Source organism: Trachypithecus francoisi, unplaced genomic scaffold, assembly GCF_009764315.1.
Source record: "Trachypithecus francoisi isolate TF-2019V2 unplaced genomic scaffold, Tfra_2.0 Lachesis_group15, whole genome shotgun sequence".
Classification (NCBI taxonomy): Eukaryota; Metazoa; Chordata; class Mammalia; order Primates; family Cercopithecidae; genus Trachypithecus; species Trachypithecus francoisi.
The window spans coordinates 60,108,939-60,129,492 of record NW_022681460.1 but is presented as its reverse complement, the minus strand read 5'-3'; the positions used below and the strand labels follow the sequence as shown (position 1 = coordinate 60,129,492).

At 37.7% G+C, this 20,554-nt stretch overlaps 1 protein-coding gene across 7 annotated transcripts in view; it reads left to right on the top strand.

Moving 5' to 3' along the window:
* Positions 1-20,554, top strand: part of SCAF8 (SR-related CTD associated factor 8) — a 229,674-nt gene that overhangs the window by 98,452 nt on the left and 110,668 nt on the right. For 4 of the 7 annotated variants that reach the window (XR_004442877.1, XR_004442878.1, XM_033234978.1 and 1 more), the window contains exon 21: positions 223-1,693. Coding sequence is in view for 5 of the 7 variants with exons in the window: in XM_033234978.1 (XP_033090869.1) it covers positions 223-1,679 (1,457 nt within the window). In the remaining 2 variants the exon portion in view is untranslated. Of the gene's footprint in view, positions 1-222; positions 2,342-20,554 lie in introns of those variants that run through there. The other 3 variants (XM_033234981.1, XM_033234980.1, XM_033234977.1) reach the window with 1 other exon arrangement.

Genomic DNA, 20,554 nt, shown 5'->3' with positions numbered 1-20,554 from the left:
TTCTTAAAAAAAAAAAAAAAATTTATGGTTTAGAAAGGTTTTTTATTAAAGGTGGAAAATCAGTATAATACCTGACATTTTTGTTTAACTTAAAAAGATTTCATGTAGTAGCTAATGTACCTTGATTACTGGGGGATACAAGTAGCTGATTAAGCTAAAATTATTGGAAACTTTTGACTGTTATTTTGAGTTTTTTCTTTTCTTTCTTTTTTTTTTTTTTAGTGATTCCAAATGATATTTCAAGTAATGCTGCAATTTTAGGAGGACAGCCACCAAATGTGACAAGCAATTCTGGAATTCTGGGAGTCCAAAGACCAAATGTATCAAGTAATTCTGAAATTCTTGGGGTCCGGCCATCTAATGTTTCCAGTAGTTCTGGGATTATTGGAGCCCAACCACCAAATATTCTAAATAACTCTGGAATATTGGGAATACAGCCACCCAGTGTGTCAAGTGGTTCTGGACTTTTGGGAGTGCTACCCCCAAATATACCTAACAATTCTGGACTTGTAGGAGTACAGCCACCAAATGTTCCAAATACTTCTGGACTTCTGGGAACACAGCCACCAGCTGGACCTCAAAACTTACCCCCTTTAAGTATCCCTAATCAAAGGATGCCCACAATGCCAATGTTAGACATTCGTCCAGGACTAATACCACAGGCACCTGGGCCAAGATTCCCTTTAATACAGCCTGGAATTCCACCCCAACGGGGAATCCCACCCCCATCGGTACTTGATTCAGCTCTTCATCCACCACCCCGTGGACCTTTTCCTCCAGGAGATATTTTTAGTCAGCCAGAAAGACCTTTTTTAGCTCCTGGAAGACAAAGCATAGACAATGTTGCTAACCCAGAAAAAAGGATACCACTTGGGAATGAGAACATTCAACAGGAAGGAGACAGAGATTACCGGTTTCCTCCTATAGAAACTAGGGAAAGCATTAGTAGACCTCCCCCTGTGGATGTTAGAGATGTGGTTGGGCGGCCTATAGATCCAAGAGAAGGTCCTGGGCGGCCACCACTAGATGGTAGGGATCATTTTGGAAGACCTCCTGTAGATATAAGAGAGAGTCTTGTGAGGCCAGGTATAGATCATCTTGGTCGAAGAGACCACTTTGGCTTTAATCCAGAGAAGCCCTGGGGGCATAGAGGAGATTTTGATGAGAGAGAGCATCGGGTTCTACCAGTCTACGGTGGTCCAAAAGGCTTACATGAAGAAAGAGGTAGATTTCGGTCTGGAAACTATCGATTTGATCCTAGAAGTGGTCCTTGGAACCGAGGATTTGGACAAGAAGTTCACAGAGATTTTGATGACCGCAGAAGACCCTGGGAGAGGCAAAGGGATAGGGATGACAGAGATTTTGATTTCTGCAGAGAAATGAACGGAAATCGTCTTGGACGAGACAGAATTCAAAACACTTGGGTTCCCCCTCCTCATGCTCGGGTTTTTGATTATTTTGAAGGGGCCACTTCTCAACGAAAAGGTGATAATGTGCCTCAGGTTAATGGTGAAAATACAGAGAGACATGCTCAGCCACCACCTATACCAGTACAGAATGATCCTGAACTTTATGAAAAACTGACATCTTCAAATGAAATAAACAAGGAGAAGAGTGACACAGTTGCTGATATAGAAAGTGAACCAGTGGTAGAAAGCACAGAAACTGAGGGGACATAATCATCACTCAGTAGGTAAAAGATACCTTTTGTAAAGTTGTCATCTCTCTGTAATAGATAATGGCTGACTGGACCATAGTTGTTCACTTTTGTCTGCCAGAATTAAGTTAATCTGATGTTCATGTTCACCTTTCTCTTAAAATAATTGTACAACTGACTTGTATAGGCATTGTTCTTAATATGAACATGGTAGGTAAACTTTTTTTTATTTTTCTGATAAAATATAAATGTTGGCCCCAGATTCTTTTAACGTCAAGGAAATGAATAACAGCTTGTCAGAGACTTCCTATGGAAGAAAGAATTTTTTAGATAACTATCATTAGGTTGGATATGGTAATAGATATATTTCAGAATAGCAAGTGGTGGTATATCTTATCCATATCTTTAGGCTGCTGCAGAATTTTAAGATTATAGATAAAGCTGTGATATTTTATGCAAAGACTGGCTCTAGGTATTTGAGGAGCACAATACAGAGATTTTAAAAAGTGATTTTGTAAAATCTACACTATGGTCTCTGTTTCTCCAAAGTAAGTGTTTGTGATTTGTTCCTCATACTGCAGTGAGTAAAAAAGACACAAGAAAACAACGTAAATATTAAAGTACCTTTCAATGTTGGGTGATTTTTGTTTTTAGATGCCAATAAAACTTATTTGTTTGATAACAGTGTTCTAGGAATTGTATTTTTTTAACCTATAAATTCTTAAAACCTTGAATTATTACTAGCATGTGCTTATATTTTGCAAAAGCTTTCTATCGTAACAACAGTGAAGAACTCTGTGGTGGAAAAAGCATGTACTTTGATATAAAAATCATGCAGCCTCCTCAGTATGTGTATAATATCTGTGTATGTTTATTGTGGAAGTCGTGTAGCTTTTTTCTGTTTCTCTGTATGTCTGTCTTCATGCACATACAGAGAAAATAGAAAGTTGAAAAAGTTTAGATAATAAAATATTCTTTGAAATCTGGTAGAAAATTGGAGAAATGTGGGTAATTAACATGGGTTATAGTTAAAGCTCTTAGTCTTGATGAAGGTAAAATAAGAGGTATTATAAAGAGATACCTTGGTAGTTTGGCAGTTCTATTTTTAATATAGGTAAGCAGGAAGCCAGTTTTAGCATGGAGCCAAATTTCACATAAATGCTTGCATTGCTTTGTTTCACACTCTATTTGCTATTCTGCATAGATAGTACTGAAACTAAAGTACTCACTGGTCATGTGCCTGAAGTTAATTTCTTAATTGCACAAAATGTGTAGTGGTACTGGTGGACTTAAAGACATTAGTATGTATACCAGGAACAAAATACCCATCATGTGTTTTGTAGGACTCTGGATAACACTGTAGCCTCCAAGGTAAACTGAGTAGGAAAAAATTGGGGGTTGGCTTCCTGTTTGTTTTTGCTTTTAATTTTTATTTTCTGTTTGTTCTCGTTTAGGTTTTACTTACATACACAGATATAAAACCATTGGTGTTTTTTAGTTTCTAATGGAAGGCTTTTTTTTTTTTTTTTTTTGAGACGGAATCTTGCTCTGTGCCCCAGGCTGGAGTGCAGTGGCATGATCTTGGCTCACTGCAAGCTCCGCGCCCCCCCGTTCACGCCATTCTCCTGCCTCAGCCTCCGGAGTAGCTGGGACTACAGGCGCCTGCCACCACGCCCAGCTAATTTTCTTGTATTTTTAGTAGAGACGGGGTTTCACCGTGTTAGCCAGGATGGTCTTGATCTCCTGACCTCGTGATCCACCCGCCTCGGCCTCCCAAAGTGCTGGGATTACAGGCTTGAGCCATGGTGCCCAGCGGAAGGCTTTTATTTGGTTCTATGAATAGTCATTTTGTTTCCAGTGCCTTCCCAGCAATTCATCATTTGCTCTGTTTATCCAAAATTTCTAAGCAAAGATAGCTCCAAGAAATGATAGAACACACCAGTCATTTAAAATTGGATTGGTCTTGCCTAGCTCTGATGACCTAGAGAGCTATAAAAACTTTAAGGTTCCTGGCCAAAAATAAAAGATGACTTACAAGTTCTGAACAGAGATAGTACAGTATTTATTTTGTTATTTAGAAAAGTAAAGAGTAAAAATATTTAAATGGCATTTATTTCCAAGGTAGTTCAATCAACAATTTGAGTTGGTTTCAGCTCTTTTTTTCCTTAGGGTAATGAGGAAAACCTTTTACATGGATGCAAAGTTTTAATATTCAGGAAATACTGGCTTTGCCCTTAAGGAAATTGTATTGGCTGAGATTTCTCTCAAACTAGTTTAGTTGTGTTTACCAGTATTAAAATTAAGTGACAGTCACTTGGATTAAGTAGCAATAAAAAGCATAAGACTTTCTGGTGATTTTTGATACCAAGCTTTTTATCACTGTTGGGCCTTCATGTGTGTACTTAAAAAAAAAAAAAAAAATGTACAAGCATTGCACTGGTTTGAAGATTCTAGTGGTGAAAGTTACCTAACCAGTTACCCTTACCGTGTCTAGAAACCAATCTTGGAAATGTGTGGTGACACTCTTTTAAAATAGTTGAAAGAAGTTATCATGTGCTTGTTCTTATGTCCTTGTTTTTTGTTGTATAGAATTTAAGTGAAAGGAGATTATCCTCATTCAGAATTTTCAAAACTCATAATTGCATTTGCCATTTTTTAAATGATGGAGAGAAAAGTTAATTATCTTACTTTGATACATTTGGCATAGGACCTATCACATTTTTTATGCCTTTGGTCACAATTCTGTCACTAGAATACTAGCAATTAGAAATGTGCAAGGAGTAACCTAACCACTTTAATACATTGGTTTGAAGTGTTGCAAGTAGTGATAACTAGACACCAAATCACGTAGTGTTTTAATTTGTGACATGTTAGAATGTTATGCCTTTCTGCAGTATTAGCAGACAGAACCCCTGATTTTTACATTTTTATCTGTATTTAAACATTAGCTTGTGTTCTTAGCATAAATGCATACACCGATAGAAACTTATTTTGCATCATATTATAGGTAGAATGTTCCTTTAATTTTACTTCAATAAAGGGTAGACAAATAATTTGAAAATACCGGAAGATGAAAATACTAGAAGTGTTAAATTATTTAAAACTCTGAAAGTAGCGCCATATAGTATTTAATTGATAAAAATGCATTCATTACTTAAGCTATTGCGTTCTTACCAGAGCAGTTCCTTTTGTCCTGAGAGTTTAGTTGCTTCATTAAATTTATTTGCCATTTTTCACTCATATGAAATATTATAGTTTAAGGAGCTACACATTTAGGGTTGTTTGGGGGTTAGGGGGTGTTTTGTAAATTTAAAAAGGAGAAGTCATCTTTTTAATTTGAAAAAGTACTTTTTAAATAAACACTGTATTTCATGGGATATAAGGTGCCATTGATTGTAAGAAACACCATTCAGAAGTAGGCAGTGCTTCTAATATGACATGCTAGTGATTATAGATACATTCCTAATTCAGAGATAAATGTGAAGTTTCTTAGTATCAAATAAGTACAGTATTATTGAAATGGACTTTCAGTTTAGTGAGAGTATATGAACATTACTGTTACTCAGTTAATTTGAATAAATTTTCTACCAATCTAATAAAATTTTTCTTTTTTTGAGATGGAGTCTCGCTCTGTCACCCAGGCTGGAGTGCAGTGCTGTGATCTCCGCTCACTGTAAGCTCTGCCTCCCGGGTTCAGGCCTTTCTCCTGCCTCAGCCTTCCAAGTAGCTGGGACTACAGGCACCTGGCACCATGCCCCGGCTAATTTTTTTTGTATTTTTAGTAGAGACAGAGTTTCACTGTGTTGGTCAGGATAGTCTCGATCTCCTGACCTCGTGATCCACCCGCCTCGGTCTCCCAAAGTACTGGGATTACAGGTGTGAGCCACCGCACCCAGCCCAGTCTAAACTTCGATACACACACACACACACACACCCCTCACCACAAGTGATTTAGAGAATATTTTGTTTTTCCTCACTATTATATCTTTTATATATATATATATATATATATATATTAAGCTTTCTGTTCTGTATATATATTAGCTATCTAACATAAATATATATCCAACATAATATATATATGTTAGATGGGCACAACCTGTAATGAACAAGAAGATTCTAATATTAAAACTTCGTTATACCTTATGTGCCTTCATCATCATTACTTTATTGGGTGCTATATTAATAAAATACTTGGCTTTTAACTTACAAAGAAAACTTTAACATAATTCTCTTTAAAAATATTTTACTTACATAATATATAGAAAGGCAAGTATCTTTATATTCATTTTTAAGTTAGGCAAAATAAAGGTCTAAATTATTTGAAGTGATCATACTACAGTGTGGCGCAGAATTATAAATCTTTAATATTGTTCATGCTGTGGTTTTATATATGATATCTTTTAAACTAACAAATTGTAGACACTGAAAATTGTTACTTCTGAAGAAAAATATTAGTATAATTTTTAATGGAAGGTTTAAAAAAGAAATGTCTTGATATCCAGCAAAACTTTTTTTTTTTTTTTTTTTTTTTTTTTTGAGATGGAGTCTGGCTCTGTCACCCAGGCTGGAGTGCTGTGGCCGGATCTCAGCTCACTGCAAGCTCCGCCTCCCGGGTTCACGCCATTCTCCTGCCTCAGCCTCCCGGGTAGCTGGGACTACAGGCGCCCGCCACCTCGCCCGGCTAGTTTTTTGTAGTTTTTAGTAGAGACGGGGTTTCACCGTGTTAGCCAGGATGGTCTCGATCTCCTGACCTCATGATCCGCCCGTCTCGGCCTCCCAAAGTGCTGGGATTACAGGCTTGATCCACCGCGCCCGGCCGATATCCAGCAAAACTTTCTAAAACTAGAACTTAAGAACCCAAATTGTTTTCTTTTGGTGGAAAGGCATACTTTAAATACGGACACATAAATATTGAAAGCAATTTGAGATGTCCTCGCTCTGTGGTCCTCAGGCAGGAAATACATAACAGAATCACATGTGGAGCTCTCTGAAAATATTTTGGTGGGGGGATGGGGAGTAGAGGATGATCACCACAGACTTACTAATTCAGGATCTCCTGAGGGTGATATATACACACACACACACACACACACATATATAATGCATACACGCACCTTCCTGTGTATATATGGTTTTTTAAATCCCCACATACCACCATTTTAGATATATTAAAATATGTACATCTTTATTATACCGTGCACTTGAGATTCTTAACATTTTTAAAAATCCAGATATTTTAGTTACATGAAAGTATGTTTAGTGTTTCAACAAAGCATACTGTTAACTGGCAGTTGGTGTTGTAGGATGAGTCAAAAGTAGAGAAGTCAATTATCATAGCTTAAATTTAAGCATTAATCTAAAGATGAGTTATAGCAAGAAAGGGATGGAAGGAAGCATATGAGATGGTTTTGTAGGGAAGTATTTTTTTGTTATGCAAGTGAAACTTTTTAATGGAATACCTCAAGGAAAATTTACTTGATACATGTAATTAAATGTTTTGATTATAGAAAGAATCTCTTCGGAACAATATTTTAAGTGTTCAGGGTCTAGCAGTAATGTTATTAGTAAGACTACTTAGATGTGCATGCCAAAACTAATGCAAATCAGTGATTTATTTGGGCATGAGCTTTGCTTAGGCATTTTTAATCCCCTCCACTTACGTTCCTCCTTTTTCATCAGGCTCTTTTGCTCCCATATATACACTTAGAATGACTTGGACTTCTTGTCAAGTTTATTCACGATACAGAACAAATATTCTAATTAATTTGTAAAATATATATTGTATATCAAGGGATAGAATTGTGCTAATGGGCTAATTTCATATTGTATGGAAGATGTTAGATGCTTCAGTTATTGAGAGTGTTTTTGCATGGAGCTCAATAGATAGTTGAAGTATATTGTATTTGAACAGCAATGGTGGAAATACAGCACCTGGTCGTCCTGTGTTCTTTGTTCCCTACCCTCTCCCGCCACTTCCATCCCCACCCCTGTGGGCAGCTATCATTGTTTTGTTTTATTTTTCTGCCTTTCTCAGAATTAGCCTCCAAATCCTTCTCATAGAGCACTCCAGGCTCCTTTTTGACCCCATCATTCCAGGCAAGGACTATCAGTTGGATTTGTTGTTTGCATTGAAAGTCATTTACTGCCCCTTCACTCAGTGATTATTTCTGACATCATTTCTAGCATTTAATTACCTCAAGTCTATGAAATAATCTTTCTGTTCTGTAAATGACCAGCTGAGGAAGAAAACTAAGAGGAATGGAAAGACTTAACATTATTGGAACACTTTTTAAAATAGCACAAATTTTATTGCCCTTGGGTTTTTAAAACTGCCTTTAACAATAGCTAGATGTGTGGCTTTGGACAAGTTACTGAGCCTCTAAACATGATTTGTTATTAGCTAATTTGAGGGGCTATTTTCATTATTAAAGATAATATTAGCTAATACTAAACGCGCACATGCTATGTGACAGGAACTGGAATAATTGTATTACCTGCACAATATAATCCTTATGACAATCCTGTAAGGTAGTTATTACTTCACTGTTTTTCTGAAAAGAAACCCGAGTCACAGATTTAAGTTACTTTGCAGACTCACAGTTTTTAAGTATTGTAGTGAAGATTTAAACACTGTGTACCAGATTCAAAAATTAGTGTGTACCATCTGGTAAAGTGCCTGACATGATAGAGGCTCACCACATATTAGGCAGTGTGTATGCAGAAAAACATGACCCAACCAGCTGTATGTTTACAGCCACAATTAACTACTAAATTGTTTTCATTGTTACAAACATAGGTGGGGCTATCTCGTTTTCCTATAGCTAATTACTTAAGTTTGATGTTCTTAGATCTCCCTTCCTTCTTTTTCATTTTTCTTTTTCTGTTTCTTTTTTGTTTTCTTTCTTGAGATGGGATCTCGCTCTGTCATCCAGGCTGGAGTGCAGTGGTGCGATCATCGCTCACTGCAGCCTTGAACTCTTCCCAGGCTCAAGTGATCCCTTCTGCCTCTGCCTCCGCCTCCCAACATGCTGGGATTATAGGCATGAGCCCCTATAGGCACCTGGTCCCTATTTTCATGATAGTTTTTTTTTTTTTCCCCTTAAAGTTATACCATGGCATAATATTTTTAAATTTCTTAATAACTGGCTATTTTGGAGGCAGGCATTTATGTTAAGATTTCTTTTTGAATACACTTTTTTCCTGCAAATTAAATAAAATTTAAAACTCCTTATATCTTTTAAAATGCTTGGTAAAGCAGAGCCAGTGACTGCTTACAAATCTATATTTTAGGATTTGGTTTTGGCAGCTTCTCTCCAAAATTTAACATTTATACACTGCATATATAACTAAAACTTAGTACCATTTTCTTGTGCATAAAACTCCTATTTTAGGAACATTCCACGGCTTGAATTAAACAAAATGTGTCATTTTTACACATAGTAAGCGTTTAGTGTTAGTGTTTATTCACCACTTGCATTCATATGAAGAGTTTAGAAACTAGTCTTTGTCCTTGGTGGCAGTGGATAATTTACAGTTCTTTTACCTTATTAGAATATATAACCTGATTTTGTTTTATTTTTTTTTCAAGTCTTCTATTCAAGTCACTAAACTTTATCTTCATATAAGGTTTAATCCACAGCATGTCATGATGCTGGCCTTTGATAACTTTTTTCAAGAGTCCTTGGACAGATGACTCTTGACCATTGTGGCCATATTCTTACCTAATTCCCACATTGGAGAATGTGTTTATCAAGTTTATGAGTTATATTTCCACTAATCTTTGTAAAAGTAATTATCTTGCTTATTACATGAAATAAATGTTCTTGCACATGAACAAGCATTTTTTAATAACGAGTCTTTATTACTGAACTAAGTTTATACGTTAGCAAGGGTTTCAGTAAAATTTATTGAATATTTTAATTACAGCCCTCTGTTTTCATACATTTTTGCTAGCGAAATAGTCTATAACCATAGGTTTAATGCACTCTCCCTACAAGGAGAGAGGGTTTTGAGAGTGGAGAGACTTGAAGTGTGGCAAGCATTCTACAAAATATATTGCAGAAATACTCTATTTGGTAGGCTTTGTTATCTTTTCTTTACAAGTAAAGAGGTGAATTCAAAAGATGCCTGTGGTTGGTTACACAGCTTTTGATTTGCATAGGTATTTGAACCCAGGTTTTGCTGACTTCAGTGCTTTACCATAAAAGATGCTTTTTTAGAATGGTAGATTTTAATAGATGGTGTGTGTAATTAGTTTCCTGGGCCTTCTCCAACAACATAGAAAAAACTGGGTAACTTAACACAACATTTATTCTCTCACAGTTCCAGAGGCCAGAAGTCCAAAATCAAGGTGTCGTCAGGGTCATGCTCTCTGAAGGCTCTAGAGGAGAATCCTTCCTTACTTCTTCCAAACTTGTGGCATTTCTCAGCAATCCTTGGTGTTCTTGGCTTGTGGATGCATTACTCCAGTATCTGCCTCCATCACCCGGCAGCTGCCTTTCCTCGTATGTTTTTGCTTCATCTTACCTCTGCATGTCTGTGTTCGAGTTTTCCTTTGCTTATGAGGACATCAGTTATATTCGTTTAGGAGCCTACCGTATTCCAGTGTGGTCTCATCTTAATTACATCTACCATGACCTTATTTCCAAATAAGGTTACATTTTCAGACATGGTAGTTAAGATTTTAACATATTTTGGGGGTGAGAGGACACAGTTCAGTTGATAACAGCCTATGACAAAATTGGGTAAATTGACAAAAATCTTAAACACACAACACAGTGGAAGAGGCAGGCACACTGTAGAGTGACAAAATGCATCTTTCTAGAAATTCCATTTTAAAATTATTTTGTGTTTATAATGAAATTTAAATACCTAATACATATATTACCATTAAACAGAATAGTCAGCACTACCTAATTTTTTAGCTGAATTTGTAATGTCCATACGTCTTTGTTTCTTTAGTAATACTTGAACTAAAGGAATTTGCAAAGAAAACCCAATAATATTAGTATTACATAAAAAAAACTAGTTACTGTGGGTTTTTCTTCCATCAAGAAATAATACTTTTAAAGGTGGAGTTTTTAGACTTCAGTAAACATAGCTACCCTGAAAATGTGCAGTAAGTTGTATCTTTTCACTTCTGTATGTCAGTGCTTTGAAAGAATGGACGATGTTAGCATTTTGTTTTGTCTGCTTATTAAAATTTTCTCCCTAGTGTGATGTGGCTATCATTTTGCCATTTCAGTGTCATATTAGAAATGGTTGTTTTATTTATCAAATAAATTAACCATTTGTTCAATATTTTGTATATTATTAGAAGGTTAATACTTTTTTATATTTTCTCAGTTTAGCTAGCAAAATTTATTTAAGTGAAAAACAGCTTTGGGTCTGACTGAAATCCAACTTATGTAAGTATATAGGTCCTTACTTAGTAGGTGCCTTTTAACAAGGACCGCTATAAGGTGTTTTTTGTTTTTTGGTTTTTTTTTTTGAGATGGTCTCGCTCCGTCACCCAGGCTGGAGTGCAGTGGCACGATCTTGGTTCACTGCAGCCTCCGCCTCCTGGATTCAAGTAATTCTTCTGCCTTAGCCTCCCAAGTAGCTGGGACTACAGGCACGCGCCACCATGCCCTGCTAATTTTTGTATTTTTAGTAGAGACGAAGTTTCACCATATGGCCAGGCTGGTCTCAAACTCCTGACCTTGTGATCCGCCCACCTCAGCCCCCCAAAGTGCTGGGATTATAGGTGTGAGCCACCGCATCCGGCCCCCTATAACTTATATAGAAATCTGAATGGAGAATTCTGGTTTTTGTTTTGTTTTGTTTTTGAAGAGCACCAAAGCAATTAAAACACTGCTTGGCACATGGTACTATGTAGGTATTCACTGTTGCTTTAATTGTCAGTAATGGCTATTGGAGACTGGGACATCTAAGTGTTGTAGATTAATTGCAGCCAGTTAAGGAATTAGGTATGCAAATTTGAGTATACAACCCAAAGTTTGGGGAAAAATGGAGTTGTATAGTTCTATCTCCAAAGCCTCAACTTTTTGAGCTCTATTTGTGTTTCTGGTCCTTAGTACCAACCTTTCAACACAGCTGTCTAATTCACTAGGCTATTGACCTGCTTCCTGTCATCCCAGGTGGTGGGTCTATCACGGAGAGATGACTGTGATGTAATTTCAGGCAAAATGATTAGAAAGTTTCCTTCCTTTTGTTAATTGTCTAAATATGTCAAGATAGTAATAATTTACTGGTTAAAGACAGTGTAGTTGATTTTCTTAATTAAGTAGGAAAGTTTTTTTTTTTTTTTTTTGAGACGGAGTCTGGCTGTGTCGCCCAGGCTGGAGTGTAGTGGCCGAATCTCAGCTCACTGCAAGCTCCGCCTCCCTGGTTTACGCCATTCTTCTGCCTCAGCCTCCCGAGTAGCTGGGACTACAGGCGCCTGCCACCTCGCCCGGCTAGTTTTTTTTTTGTATTTTTTAGTAGAGACGGGGTTTCACCGTGTTAGCCAGGATGGTCTCGATCTCCTGACCTCGTGATCCACCCATCTCAGCCTCCCAAAGTGCTGGGATTATAGGCTTGAGCCACTGCGCCCGGCCTGGAAAGTTTTAAGAGTAAATTTTTTCCATGGGACTTGAAAGAGGCCGATTCTTTTGAAATGGAAAAAAGAGTTAGATATCTTTTTCCCATGAAAATATTCATGATAAAAAAATTATCACTGAAATAAATTAACCATTTCCTTAAATTGTGTCTGACTCAGTCCATTGTATGAAACACCATATTTAGACAGTTTTTAAAGGTTGTTATACTTCTCCATATAATACAGAGAATTTGCAAAGCATGTTGAGAGCCATTTTATCCCAAAGTCTGTCAAAATTTGAGACCTTCAAAGAGGTATCTATTTGGGGAGAGAAATGAACTTATTTAACTAGCACTGATAGCAAAATCTGTGCAGTTAAGAAATGTAGGGATTCTAGATATGTATATTCTAATACCGGAATCGAGTCATTCGTAATAGACGATTTAGGAAAACAGTAGGGATCTTGGCCCCAGTGGGAACCACGGAGCCCCAACGATGATACTTATCTGTACTTTCAAATGTAAAGCAGTCATTTAATTTCTTATCAGAGCTTAAAAACATAACAGGTGGACTTTTTCGGGGATAATATTGTTGCCCTCATATTTCACTTAATAGTAAGGGTGTGTGTGTTAATGGATGAAGGAGAAATTCTGATGTGGGGGAGGGTTCATTACAAGTTATGGAAATAAAGACACTAGGTTTTTTTGTCCCAACCAACCTCTTTAGCTGTGTTAGTATTCTAGTTATCCAATGACTGTAAACAAGAGTATGACCTTAGTATTTTTCTAAGCCACCAAGCATCAGATGGAAGTGATTTTAAGAGGATGTGTAGGAATAGTATTGCCATATCTTGCACAGTCATGATATCTACATTCATATAATTGAATGAGGCTAACACTTTGTGGTTAGTCATTAAGTCCTTTCAGGTATTTTGTGGGTATTTTTGTTTTTGCTTTTCCAGAGGAATATTTTGCCACTTTTCCCTTTATTCTAAGCAGTTACAATTGCTCTTCATTCCTTTTTTGTAGCTTCAAGTGGCTGGTGACCTGGTGGAAAAAGAAAGTAATTGTGGAACACTGTCTTTTGTCTAGTTGTTTGTAAAATACCTACCTAGGCACACTGAACAAGAGCATCTATTCCAGCTGGGAATGGGTGAGCAGGGTTTTTTGTTTTTTTGTTTTTGAGATGGAGTCTCACACTGTCGCCTAGGCTGGAGTGCAGTGGCATGATTTTGGCTCACTGCAACCTCCGCCTCCCAGGTTCAAGAGATTCTCATGCCTCAGCCTCTTGAGTAGCTGGGATTACAAGCATGCACCACCACGCCCAGCTAATTTTTGTATTTTTAGTAGAGACGGAGTTTCAGCATGTTGGCCAGGCTGGTCTCGAACTCCGGACCTCAAGCGATCTGCCTACCTCGGTGTCCCAAAGTGCTGGGATTACAGGTGTGAACCACCACGCCTGGCCTGAGCCAGGTTAATTTTTCATGATAAGGACTTTTAATTGCTCAACGAGTAATCTGACTTTACTTTTGTTTCTCCCTTGGCTATTTACATTTTTAGCTTAACATTTCAAATTAGTTTCTAATATTCTAATACATGTGTCTGTAGACACATACACATATATGCATGCGTGCATATGCACATTCTATACCTTATCCTTAACCTTCAAGTAAGCCTTGTAGATTTTCTTTTGATCTGTTTTGTATTACGGTGCCTTGAGTATTCTCTCAGGAATTAGACAACTTAAAAACCAGTATCATTCTCTACGTAAGTCTCACATCTGTTTACCAAATTCTCAGCATTTTGGTTTTTTTTTTTACTTATATATGCATACATTTTATTCTGAATGTATGCCCATGTCGTAAGTTTTGTTTCGTCAGTTTCTTCTGGGATGTCTTTTTTTTCTGTGTAGCCACGGAACAATTGTGGTTTAGGAATAATTTCTTTCCCGTGAGGATCATCTCCATGTAGCCGAGGGGGCTTACATACAAATTAATCTGACCATGCGCTCTGAAAGGACAGTGGCTGGCACATCTTGGGTGTTTCATTCACCTGGGTGTGCTCAGTGACTGGAGTATTTACATCTAAACCCTTGAGTTCAGCATTATTCCCTGTGTATTTAAACATGTGCAGGAAGAATTAACATTTTTGGGGGGGCCACCAACCCTGTGTCTAGCCCACTGTTTGGCCTGGGCACGCCTACCAACTCCACCCTGTAATGTCAAAATGGTACACATTGTTTCTGTAAAGTGACATCTTTCAGATAACTTGGTGATCTTTTTGCATATGCCTGCCTTTAATGACCGGGGCATTTTCATGAGTGTTCTTGAGTGAACATAACAACTTGAACCTCTTGATTTGGATGGTTTTGTGGCATTTTCCGGGTCAAAAGACTATCAAACCATTTTCACTTCAGTCCACTTACAGGGAAAGCAAGAACTAGATCGCTGAAGCCTGATAACGTTTTCTCATCAGGAACAACTCAGTCTTCATTAGTATAATGACATCTGGGTGGGGTGGTGGCTCACGCCTGTAATCCCAGGACTTTGGGAGGCTGAAGTGGGTAGATCACTTGAGCTTACGAGTTTGAGACCAGCCTAGGCAACGTGATGAAACCCTGTCTCTACAAAAAATACAAAAATTAGCCAGTCGTGATGTGCACCTGTAATCTCAACTACTCGGGAGGCTGAGGTGGGAGGATCACTTGAGCGCAGGAGGTGAGGCTGCAGTGAGCCATGTTTGTGCACTCGAGCCTAGGCAACAGAGGGACACCCTGTCTCAATAAGTAAAATATAGAACAATGATATCTGTAAATTCTCCAGTAACCAGAGATTAGTACTAAATGTATACTCAGTGTAGAGGAGAGTAAGCAAGAGAACCACCTGTAATTTTCAAAGCAGTAATGCTACTGAGAGCTGGCTAAAAAATATACTAGCCTTCAGTCATTTTTGAGTCATTGATTCGTACTCTGATTTATTATAGCCTAACAGTGCTCTTTCAAATTAGTACCCAGTGCTCTTAGTTGCTTGGGTACTGTGGTTCATTTTGTGGATTTGCTTTATCTGCTTTGTTTGGATCAGCTGCCAAAAGTTAATTGAGACTGTACAAGGCTTCTGAGAGAGAGCAGACGTACCCATGGCTGAGAATGAAAAAGCAGTGGACAGGCGTGTGTCTGCTATTGGCCTTCGACCTTTTTGAGTCAATGTTTCAAGCAAGGAGAAACCTTTCTTCTATTGCGCTTTTTTGTGACTTTTTAAAGAAAGCTGTTTTATGGACTTACTATTGGATATGATGGTTTGTTAACCACTATTCTCAACTCCTTTGTATCATGCCGATGAATGCAAAGTGAAGTACTTTTTTTCAATGAGTCAGTGCGCATGTTCAGGATTGATTCATGGGAATAAAAATAACGTTCTGCTAGTTGTATATTAAGAGTACACATAGGGCATGTTAAACAGAAGATTTCTTGGGGTGATTCTTTTAAAAACCAAAATCTTAAAAATCAAGTATTTATCTGGTTGGGGAATTAAGCCCAGGAAAGAAAAACCTCTAGGATACTCCTGCCCGTACAGCCTGATGCACACCCTTGGGCCCTCTTTAATATTACAACTTACTGAGTAAATGAGAATGCATAGCACTCTCAGTGCCTTCATGCCGCCCTAATGATTGGTCTACCCTTCTGCTTTCAAAAGACAGTACAATCTGTAATTTACCTCTGTAACAGGACTATTGAGACCCTAACACCTTTGCTTCTGGCTTTCCCAAATCCTTCTGCTCTTAGTTTTCATCTGTAATTAAGAGGCTTTCAAGCCCCAGAGGACGGACTCACATACTTCCTTTCCCACAACTTGAACAACAGAAAAAACCCTGAGCCTGGGGAAAGTTAACATTGTAATGTCCATCAGTATTGGAACTTACCTTCTTGTGCTACCACACTCTAGTTTTTGTCTAGATCCTTGGAAAAAAAAACGTAAAAGGTGCACCAACATTTCTCTCCCTCTCCCAAGAGACAGATATGCTCTATCTCACGGCTGTGGCATATACCATTAATCTATCCCAGAACTCTACTGCTTAGCCAATATTTTTCACATTTCTCCAGGCAGCCACTGTAAGTCACAGTTTTAGCATTAGATCTGAAACCTATTCTTCATCGCTGATCATGGAGCAATGTACCACATCAAATTGTATGCCTTTATTAACAGTCGTTAATTTAGTTTGCAGTGTCCTTTTAGTTTATACTGTACAATTTAGTACTTAGGATGATTTGTGAATTGTTACATGTTACTGCCCCTTGATTAACACCATACCAATACCATTCTTTGTCTTCACTTGCCTTGAGATGCAAAAATCATATCTTGCACAATTTAATCATTCACATGTTTATGTTCCTGAGTTAGTATTTTGGGGAGGAATATAGAAAACATTTATTAGCTCTAAATTTTATAGATGTCATAATGCCCTAATGATCTTTTAGCCTTTTTACCTCTATAGGGAAAGGAATCCTTAATGGAGATGTTAATGGAATAACTGCAACTTTTGCCAATTGTTTTAGGTTTGACCTTGTCAAAATTGTTTTAAATCATTGTTAAAAACATACTAATACATGGCCTTTAAACCCAGCTAATTTTTTTCAGATGTTAAAACTTTATTTTTAAAAAAATGTTAAAGGGGCAATTTATTTTTATTGAACTGCTTTGAAAGAAGAAATTTTATAAGGGAACAGAATTGAAAAGAAGTCAGAAAAGGAGTCATATATTTGTGTTATTTTCAAAAGAAAACAAAACTAGTGAGAACCCAGTACAAAGATTGTTTTAGAAAAGCACAAGCGTTGTTTACCACCTTAATATATCCAGACTTTTTTTGAAATCAAGTTTTCGTGTTTATGAAATAATGGGCCCAGAGATGAATATCTAATGTGTTCCAAATGTATTAGACTAAAATATCCTGTGAACATGGAAATCATTACATATGGCCTTTCTGACTTTTTAAAAGATTAGATCCATATTGTTAAGAAATGTAAAGACAGCCTGGACACTGCGGCTCACGCCTGTAATCCTAACACTTTTGAGAGGCCAAGGCAGGCAGATCATTTGAGGCCAGGAGTTCAAGACCAGGTTAGGCAATATAGTGAGACCCTGTCTACTAAAAGCAACTTTAAAATTAGCCAGGAGTGGTAGTGTGCACCTATAGTACCAGCTGTTTGGGAGGCTGAGGTGGGTGGATTGCTTGAGCACAGGAGTTCAAGGCTGCAGTGAGCTGTGATGGCACCACTGGGCTCCAACCTGGGTGACAGAGCGAGACTCTGTCTCAAAACAATGAAATAAAACATAAAAACAGTCTCATAAATATTTTCACTTTGGAACTTGACCCAGTCAGTGAGTTCAAATCTAGTATTTTTAATTAATTGACGTGTCTAGTGTAATAAAATCTGATTTGCTTAATGTTGGCTCTGAAGTAATTTGACTTAATAACTTGTAACAATAGATACAGAGTTGTTTTTCTGTCTGTAGCTTAAGATGTGAGCTGGGTATTGAAAGCCTTAGATTTGCTAACTGTAATTGAATTATTTGTGTCTAGACTGCTCTTTGGCATGTTTCCAAATCATTTTTATTTCCTTTGGGAGAATAGAGACATAACAGCTGTAGAGATGACCATGATTGCTGTGTGAACATGATTGCCTTCAGTAAATGTGTTTGCCTACTTGGATATAGGCCTGCATATTATTTTTGTAGTCAGATTTTGGGTAAATCTCATGGGATTTTTCTAAATGCTCCCTTAGACCATCAAATGAGGCATCAAGTGTGCAGGTCAGGTTGCAGTTAGAGATACATTTGAATGATGTCACCCACATTGGTCTTTGGAATATGGAATCTTTTTTTTTTTTTGTCCTTTCATTAGTACATGTAGCAGATCTGAAAGAGAATTCAGCTTGAATTTTCTCTCTTTGGAAGATAATTGGTCATGTATCCAAAGCACTTCTCGTTTCATACTCAAGTTAACTTCAAATGGTTGTAGAGCCTCCAGGGGTTTTATTTAGCCATAGTGAAACTGATTATGACCAGAGTTGGCTTCTAATAGAAAATGTTATATTTTTGAAAATGTGCAGATTTTGAGGTTTATCACAGGTGAGAATCTGTCATATCTGAGATTGTTGTTTCAGCATATTTTAGAGTGATACTCATGTTGAGATGCATTAGCTCTCTTAAGGAAAATATTGCTAAGTGCAAATTCAGTTCTGTGAGCTGCACATAAAGGTGCTTCAGTCACTTTGTGATTGTAGGAAAAAGAGAACTTTCTAGGGCACGGTTTTATAGTTTTGTATCTTGGGAGGTTTTTGGTTTGTTGTTGTTGTTTTTAATGATTCTGCTATCACCCAGTCTGGAGTGCAGTGGTACAATCATAGCTGAATTATTTTTGTGTCTTAAAAATCAAAGTGTTGATTGTAATGGATAGGGTTTGGGATAAATAAAATATAGAAGCCATCCTATTGAAGACTTTACAAAATTATGATAAAATAGTTACTCTGGTTAAAAAAAGATACATTCAATTTCTAACCTTAAAACTCTTGTTTGGGCAAACAAAAAGGTGGGTCCTCTAAGGGTCAGAACACTTTTCAGGATGACCCTATTTCTTAAGTTGTTGGAAATAATATTTTGATAAGGTCCTTCAGTTCCTTCTTCATGCCTCAAGTTCCTTTTGTGTACTGTTTTCTGGAGAGCCCATAAAGGGACGAGACATACACTTGCCTTTTAAGTCTAGGAGGAGTAAAAGTATTTCTGATACCCAGTTTTGCCTTCCCATAGGTGAATTTCACCAAGTTATTCCAAAACTTTTCTACTCACCACAACACATGCCACCTTTACCACCTTACTTCCCTCCCAGCAGAGAAACTTGCCTCTTTTCCTTATGTAACTAGTAGATGGGACTATAGTACTTTGTTTTAGTAACCTCTCAGCTCATTTAAATAATCTGGTCTCTGCCTCAAGACCAGTGGTTCTCAGTTAGAGTTGATTTTGCTTTTTCTCCAGCCGGGGGGCAGTTAGCAGTTTTTGGAGACACTTTTGGTTATCACAGCTTGGTGTGGGGTGCTGCTGGCATCCAGTGAATATTAGATTAGGGTGCTGCTAAATATTCTATAGCGCATAGGGCAGCACCACCCCATAACAAAGAACTGTCTCCACATGTCTGGAGTGCCCAGGCTGGGAAACCTTGCTCTAGTTTTAGACATATCATGCTGTAGGTTCTAAGCAACTTTTTCATTATCCTAGTTCACTCAGAACACTGCTTCATCAAATATCTTCTCTTTCCGGTGTTTTATTTTTTATTTTTTATTTTTTGAGATGGAGTTTCACTCTTGTTGCCCAGGCTGGAGTGCAATGGTGCTATCTCAGCTCACCGCAGCCTCTGCCTCGCGGGTTCAAGTGATTCTCCTGCCTCAGCCTCCCAAGTAGCTGGGATTACAGGCATGCACCACCACGCCTGGCTAATTTTGTATTTTTGGGAGAGACAGGGTTTCTCCATGTTGGTCAGGCTGATCTTGAACTCCTGACCTCAGGTAATCCGCCTGCCTCAGCCTTCCAAAGTGCTGGGATTATAGGCATGAGCCACTGCACCCAGCCTTCCTGTATTTTTTTTTTAACCTCTCCCTCTTCACTGACACCAAGTGTTCCTATTAATGTGCTCAAATCTCTCACTTATAAAAAAGAATAAAACCTGTCTCTTTTCTAGTTACTGGTCTGTTTATTCTTTTGTAGAATGATCTTTGGGAAGAGTGTTTTCATTTATTTCAATTTCTTCATCTTTTATTCCTTAGTGCACTGTCGTTGGGTTTTGACCCCACCAATCCATTGAAATTTCTTTCCAAAGTCACCAGTGATCTGTTGACCAAATTTAGCAGCCATTTTCATTGCTTGTCTTACTTGATAGCACCACAACATTTAATGTTAGTGACTACTTTCTTGAAACTACTCCCTTGACTTTACAAACCACTCTCCTGTGCCCATCATCAGTGTTTCTTCTCTGAATTCTACAACTTCCCATGTGGTTCCATCTATTCACACATGTTCTTGCCCACATGAGCTCACTTAGGACCAACATACCAGTGAGTACACCTTTGATACCCAGGTCTGCCTGACTTTCTACCTAGATACCCTATAAGCATCTCAAGCTTAATCTCTATATTTTCTCTTCCAAATTCCCACCAAAAATGTTTTCTCTCTTCCCTGTGGTTGACATTCCCATTCTTTCCATCTCCCAAGTTAGAGACTAGGAAACTATTCTCTTTTGCTCTCATAACATCCCTTAGTAACAGAGTGG